Source organism: Echeneis naucrates, chromosome 22, assembly GCF_900963305.1.
Source record: "Echeneis naucrates chromosome 22, fEcheNa1.1, whole genome shotgun sequence".
Classification (NCBI taxonomy): Eukaryota; Metazoa; Chordata; class Actinopteri; order Carangiformes; family Echeneidae; genus Echeneis; species Echeneis naucrates.
This window is the reverse complement of record NC_042532.1, coordinates 21,122,414-21,129,382: the sequence shown is the minus strand read 5'-3', so window position 1 is coordinate 21,129,382 and position 6,969 is coordinate 21,122,414. Positions and strand designations below refer to the sequence as shown.

Here is a 6,969-nt window from a genome sequence, read left to right as displayed (position 1 = left end):
GGCAAAAAATAAATCTGTGCAAGATCAAAAAAATGTTAATGATGTATTTCTGATGATTGGGGGCCTGACACAGCGCTGCTGTCAAAAGAAAGTTTCAGAACTCCATCTTTGATTTCTGTTTTTCTAACCACAGGTGGGGGGATCGAGTGCGCAACCTGAAAATAAATAACACCTGCCTGCCAAACACACATCCAAACTCCATGTGGCAGCTAATGACTCGACCAACATTTAAGACTCTTATTTTAAGAGTTCGGTTGGAACAGATTTAACAAACGTAAGCACGTCTGAACAAATTGGTCTTTAAACAAAACACACTAAAGAAAACGTCTGATCAGATGAGAGCTGTGGAAAATTATACTGATGCTCAGGAAGTTCGTGCACGTGTCTGCATGTGTGCAGATTTAAACTCAGGATGACAGCAAAATTCTTTAAGTCACTGCTGAGCATTTTAACTTCAGCAGAAATAGGACTTGACAGCATTCATTGACGAGGGACAGCTAATGTGGGTTAAGGAGCAATAACACAAACTTACCAGTAGCTCATTGAAGAACATACCATGAAAGAGACTGAGGCCATAAACTCATCAGGAAAATGTTTACTGACACAATAAATCAGGGAGAAGGAGGGACCTTTTCCTATAGACTTCAATAGAATTGGACAAAGAACAACAACGAAGACACCAAAAGCACAAATCACAGCTGTCCAAAATGTGTTTTTCCAATAAATTAAGTTTATTTGTCAACAGTTGGTTTTACATTGTAGTTAGCAGGAACCATGCAGTCAAGCTCTTTATACTAATAATAAAGATATTTCACATCACAGATCACGTACAGAAATGAACACCAACACCAAGCATTCCTCCCTCTGCCTTTACACCAAGGTTGGACACCTTTACATATGTACACAAGCTCAACATGAACCTCGATGAAACGCCGTTTGTTTCTTTTTCGTTGCATGTTTTCATCATCTAATTGGGAAAGCCGTGGTTTTAATTAACAAAAAAAAGGTAGAGGAAATAACAGAAGAGCAAGGCACACAATTATATTTTAAAGATTTCAAACCCTATTTTGTCCTACGCACACACACACACACACAGACCCGTCTCAACACCAAACCCAAACCCAGCGTCATTGCCAATCACCTCTGGAAAATAAAAAAGAACACATGGTACAGTGGTGGTGTACATACAGCAGTATTACTAACAACACACGTCCTTGTCAACAGTCATCAAACCTTAACGTCTACACAACACCACTTTGGTTGTGTTGCATAGATAAAATACTCATGTTGTTGTTTCAACTTATTTTGTTTAATTTTTGGACAGCTCTAATATCGTATTTCCATCAAGAGCTCATGGACTTCTTCCACAACCAGAGCAGCATCGAGGATCCATGAATGGGTCATCAAATCGGTAGGTGACAGCTGCTCGCTGCCTCTGGAGGAGATCATAGTGAAAGAAGATATGGTACCAACGGATGAAGATCTTTTTGTGCTGAAGCTTTTGAGAGGAAAGGACGAAACTGACTTCCTCTGAAAAGCAGGTTGGACATAAACTTCCTAAAGAATAAAGCGGGGAGTCCTTGGCAATCTAAAAACTGTTAGAATGCAAAGAAAGGAAGTTGGCTGTAACGGCTGACAGATGGTTTTAATGGTTAAAGATAACTGATCTGACTCAGAGCTGCAGAGGATTCTGTTTGTCCTTCACAGTAATTAATGTTCAGACAAAATCTCCGAGAGGCGTTTGACAAGGAAGTGCTCAGTTTACAGCACTTCAAAGAAGACGGTTTAAAATGGCCGACAGCTCGGTGAAAACCAGCTGACCGGATCAGGACTCTTTACAGAGAATGTTTAATGGTGAAGCTGTTGATTTACCTTCAAAAGGTCTCTTTAAAAATCTTAAAGGTCAACCCTCAACCTCACAAAGTTTGTGTTTGGGCTTCTATGAGACAGTTTATTGGGAATCTTGTGTAGCTTTTATGAACTTCTGCATCCTTTTTTAAATCATGACTCCATTTCTTTATTCTAACTCGGCTCAGTTTGAACAAAGTGAACGGCCTTCGTCAGATCGGAGGGTCTGCAGCTTCGTCTAAAGAGGCAGAACAGAGACAGGACGTTCATCTGTAGCACAGAGCATGCCGTCGTACAAACTGGCCTCAGATGTGTCGGAAACAAACTGAAGTAGCTCCAGGTTCATCCTGCTCAGCTGCTCTGGTTGGTGCAGATGAACACCTTTTTATTCATCCACAGCTCTGATTGGACTGGAGTGACTTTGGCCAAACTCACATCAGGTCAGATCTTTGTGCAACCAGCCTCCAGTAAACAACAGGAAGGAGCTGAAATAAAGAAATACAATAAGGAAGACGGAGTGAAACAGGAGCATCCAGCTGATTCCAGGTCGGCTCCACGTCTGTCCGTCTGGAGATTTGTAGCATCAAAACAGTTTAACAGTTTAAGTGTTGCATCTTATTTATTTTGTGTTGTGGACCAAACTGTGATGCACAAAACAAGCTAAAACACAAAGAGTTTATAAGAAGATGGAGCTGATTGTGTTTCCCCGGGCACCATTTTCTTCCATTTTTAAATTGGTGGATATAATTTCACATCAGAAGTTTCGCTCTAACTCTTAACTGATTTCCATGTTCACTCTATAAATCTACAAGCGGCTTCACCGTCGGACAGTTCGGCCCCGAAACGTCCCGCCACTTTCCAAAGATCACTTGAGCCAACAGCTGTGCATTGTGGGAGATCACAGGTGTGAAAAGCTTCAGGAGGAGGAGGAGGAGGAGGAGGCAGCAGCCGGAGAAACGAAGCCCAGAAGACAGGAGGTGGAGGGAGCTCCCTTACAGCTGGATCCTGGAGGCTCCAGCTCCGGAGACAGGCAGACTCTGGATGGACAGGAAACACAATCCATTTTGTTTTCAGCTCATTTCTTTTAAACGTCAGAATAATGTGAGGGTTTTTTTTCTACTCTACATTTATTGTGAAATGACTTCTCTTCCTGTTCCTGTATCTGGTTTTTGCTTTGAGGATATTTTCACATGCTTAAATTTCCTTTTCTTGTTGTATCCTGTTCTGTTGTTGTTGTTCTGCTTTGTGTTTTTTGTTTCAAACATCCAGTTGAATATTCAGCTGCAGCTGCAGAGTCTTTTCTGTTCCAGTCGCTCTGTTTCCTCCGGTGGATCAGATATTTAGCTTTGTTTTCTCGGAAACTTTACTCACATACACATGCACACGCGCACACACACAGTACATGCAGACACACAAACACACACAGTACACACAGACACAGGTGCAATTAAAGCAATCATGAATGCGGCTCATGATGTGCTCTGTGACCCAGACAGCAGAAGGTCTGCAGCAAAACACAGGAGAGGATGTGTGTGTGTGTGAGTGTGAGTGAACAGGTGGACTAGACTGGGGCACGCCATGGGGGTCAGGACCAGCTGTATGCATCACTGATATGATGTGTGTGCTGTGTGTGTGTCCTTTGTCATGGGTTTACATCAGTTGTGTGTGTGTATATGTGTGTGTACACTGAGCTTGATTTTGCACTTTCATATGTGTATTTCTTTGCATGCGAGTGTGTATGCAGGTTTGTCCTCTGGTATGTGTGTGTGTGTGTGTGTGTGTGAACATGTCTGTCTAACCTGCAGCTGTTGGGCTGTCAGAGCTTCTACCTGGACTTTTATGCCCTGCCCTCGGGGGTGTGTGTGTTAGTTTGTGTGTGTTTGGAGTACGGGGGCACCGGGTTTTGCTTAGCCCTGGAGGCATCCACAGGGCGACAACATCTCTCTCACACACACACACACTCTGATTGTGTTACTGATGATCTTTGTTTGTGTTCTGCAGCTTCCTGGTTTGATTGAATTTTAAAAATAGAACAAAAGCTGAATGGATCTTAATCTGCATCCACGTTTTTAAAATCACACAATCATTCAGGAGCTGGACCGAACCAACCGGTCTTCTCGACTCCTGTAATCATGAAGAGCTACGGCTGAAGTACAGACTACCCAGAATGCAACACGATGCCCGGGAGTCGGCCCTCAGAACTAACTGAACACAGACGGAGAGCTTTTCAATGGCAGCGGCCTTCAGCATTAAGTCCAGTTGGACCTATTTTCCAGCTGTTTATTTGGATGTATCCAGGGTTCTGGTACTGGGCGGGTCAGAGTTCAAAATAAGTCACCAGCTGATGCACATTTGGATCGACCAAATATATATATACAAAAAAACATGTTCATCTCAATTTAACAAGATCAACTAAATCTCCAGAACAATAACTATTACATCAAATATAACTAAATCCAATCGAATTCATTCTAATTATTTATTCTGATTATTTTCCTGAAGCCACAGGGAGCGAGGCAGAGGGATGTTTTCTCACTCTCTGATTGGTTGATTGGATGATATCAATAAATCCTATCCTTCAGTCTCTACTCAACTAAAAGCTTCTAATTACTTAAATGAGAGAGAAAATGTGAGTTGAGTGTTCACTCACCCTAACTGCCCCTGCTCTCGAGGGGGCGTGTTTCACAGAGGCCTGGCTCCGCCCATATGCCGCTCTGGTGGCGTGATCGACAGCCAACTGAGATCTCACCTGAGAGGAAAAAGAGAAAGTTACCAGTTAGAAAAAGAACTGGAAAGACGGACAGAGAGAAAGAGAGATTAAAAGTCAGAAACTTCAAGTGACAAGAAAACAATATCCAACTTTTGGTTTTAGCAGAGAGAGAGGGAGGTGGTGATGGATGCTGAGAGAGACGAACCGAGAAGGAGGGAAGAATAAATGAAAGCAGCATTATCAGGCTGAAACTGTTTGTCTTTGTTTTCTAATCGGCTTGTTCCTTCTTTGAGCCCAAACTGCTGAAAAGCTGGAAATGAAAACAAACGAGCATCAGCCCCCCCAACTCCAACCCCGTCCTAATTGGTTCACGACTAATCACTTTGTAAAGACGTGCAGATATAATCCCTCCACGCACGCCGCCATCTTTGGCGTTTCCTCTTCAGTTCAACAACATTTTTCAGATGATGAGAAAAGTGTCGTTTTCAGGTCGCCCAGATTCTGAAGCGGCTCTGCACCAGCAGAAAAGTCCTTATCATCAGGAAATAGAAACAAAGTCGCCGATTCAGCGATGAAATGAAGTGAATGATCACCGCAGCCCCCCCCCCATAAACACCTGAGGAAGAGACAGGAACAATGCCTGCAGGAGGAGAGGAAGAAAGATGGAAGGATGAAGGAAAGGACAGGAGATGATGTGAGGAAAGGAGGCGTGTGGAGAGGAGACGATAAGGAAATAAAAAGTGGAATGAGAACATTAGGAGAGAGGAAATAAGGTGGGGAGGAAACGGAAGAAGGAAGAGGAGCAGAGAAGATGAGGAAAGAAAGATAGAAGGAGGGAGGGGGCGGCATCAGCTCCTCTCATGTTCTCCGGCCTCAGAAATGGAAATGAGAGGGAAGCTCAGCGGCCTCATTACATTCACAGCCAGCGAGCGGCTCGGCTCAGTCTAATACCTGCAGCAGGTTGGTGGAGTGCAGTATAATGTCCTGATGGCAGATCAGACTAATACGTGGGACACTAACCTGCTTCGCCGCCGCTGTCTTTGCTTCCTGCTGCGCGGCGCTCCGCCCTCCTCTTCTCCCCGTCTCCTCCCGCCTCGCCCGCCAAGTATCCGCCGCTCCTCGCCCTCCCCCCTCCTCCCCCCTATCTCCCTCCCTCATCGCCGAGCAGTTAATTTTGGGATTAATACGCGTGGCGGCTGGCTCTTTTGAGGGATTTGTAGCAGAGCTGCAGACACTTATCTTGGTCATTACGGCGCCCATATTGGATTCAAGCGTTTTAGTATCTGCCAAACATTCAGCTGCGGAGGAGTCTATCGGGGCGACACGCGGCCAGGGATTAAGATAAGGAGGCCCCTCATTACGACTCCTCTCCTCCTGCGGCGCACTGACACTCACAGCGACCGCCACTTCTCCTCCAGTGACATCACAGCAGAGGTTCGGGTCCTCACCTTGCTTCTCTTCCTCGGCGCCAGAGGACAGACGAAGCAGAAGGGGAGGGGGGCCGGTCGGCGTTTGCTCCGCTGTCGCCGTGGGACCGGACCCTTGAAGATCGAGGAGATCCCGGTCTGTCACGGACTCCTTAGAGGGGGACACGAGACTCGAACAGGGTCCCTCCTGAGACCAGCTGTGATGCGGTTCAGAACAAGACAGGTAGGTGAGACCATCGGGCTCCTCCTGGTTCTCCTTCAGCAGGGGCCCCCGCGGCTTCCTGGTCAGCGCCATGCTGTAGCAGAGGGGGGGGCCCAGGTAGACCTCCTCTGTGCAGGCCGCGAACAGGGTCTCCTCGTCCCTGATGTCGGGGCTGGGGGGCAGGGACAGACAGGGGCTGCCGTTCCCAGCACAGACACTTTGGCCCTCAGGGGACCTCAGGTCCAGAGCAGAGAGGCCGCTCTTGGATGGCGAGTGTTGGCGATTGGCGGGCGGCGCTTGCTGCCGGGTGCTCGTGAAGAGCTCAGGGCTCGGGCTGGCCTGCGTCGGAGTCACGTAGGACGGGATGCTGTAGGGCGCCGGTGTGGAGCTCTTGTCCTCGGAACACTGGCTGACCTCGCCACAGTCGCTGTCGTGGGAGGAGAGCGACAGGTAGGAGTAGAAGTCGCCCTTCCGGAGGTGAAGGGGCTGATGGGAATGTTCGAGCACCTGAAGGAAAATGTTTGTGGTTTAAATTATTTCTATTTTAACAAAGCAACAAAATTATCAAACCAAACAGACTCCATTTGCATATTAATAATTTACAGGAGGAGCCAAGATTTCTCTGCCTGATTTCTTCTTCTCAGAAATCAAATGAAGGCAGAAAACTGATTAGATTTTAGATTCACTTCAGATTCTGAACGGATTAGTCATCACATCCTAAAAGTTCTGATCCATGATGCGATTTATTGAATTATTCCAACTGACTGAACAAATCAGCTGAG

The 6,969-nt window shown here is 46.1% G+C and overlaps 1 protein-coding gene across 1 annotated transcript in view; it reads right to left on the bottom strand.

Moving 5' to 3' along the window:
* Positions 1 to 2,840: 2,840 nt before the first annotated feature.
* akap6 (A kinase (PRKA) anchor protein 6) overlaps positions 2,841 to 6,969 on the bottom strand; it is a 104,089-nt gene continuing 99,960 nt past the window's right edge. The window contains exons 22-24 of the mRNA XM_029494374.1: positions 5,579 to 6,694; positions 4,499 to 4,597; positions 2,841 to 2,885 (exon numbers count right to left, since the gene is read on the bottom strand). Of these exons, the coding sequence (XP_029350234.1) occupies positions 2,841 to 2,885; positions 4,499 to 4,597; positions 5,579 to 6,694 (1,260 nt within the window). The remainder of the gene's footprint in view (positions 2,886 to 4,498; positions 4,598 to 5,578; positions 6,695 to 6,969) is intronic.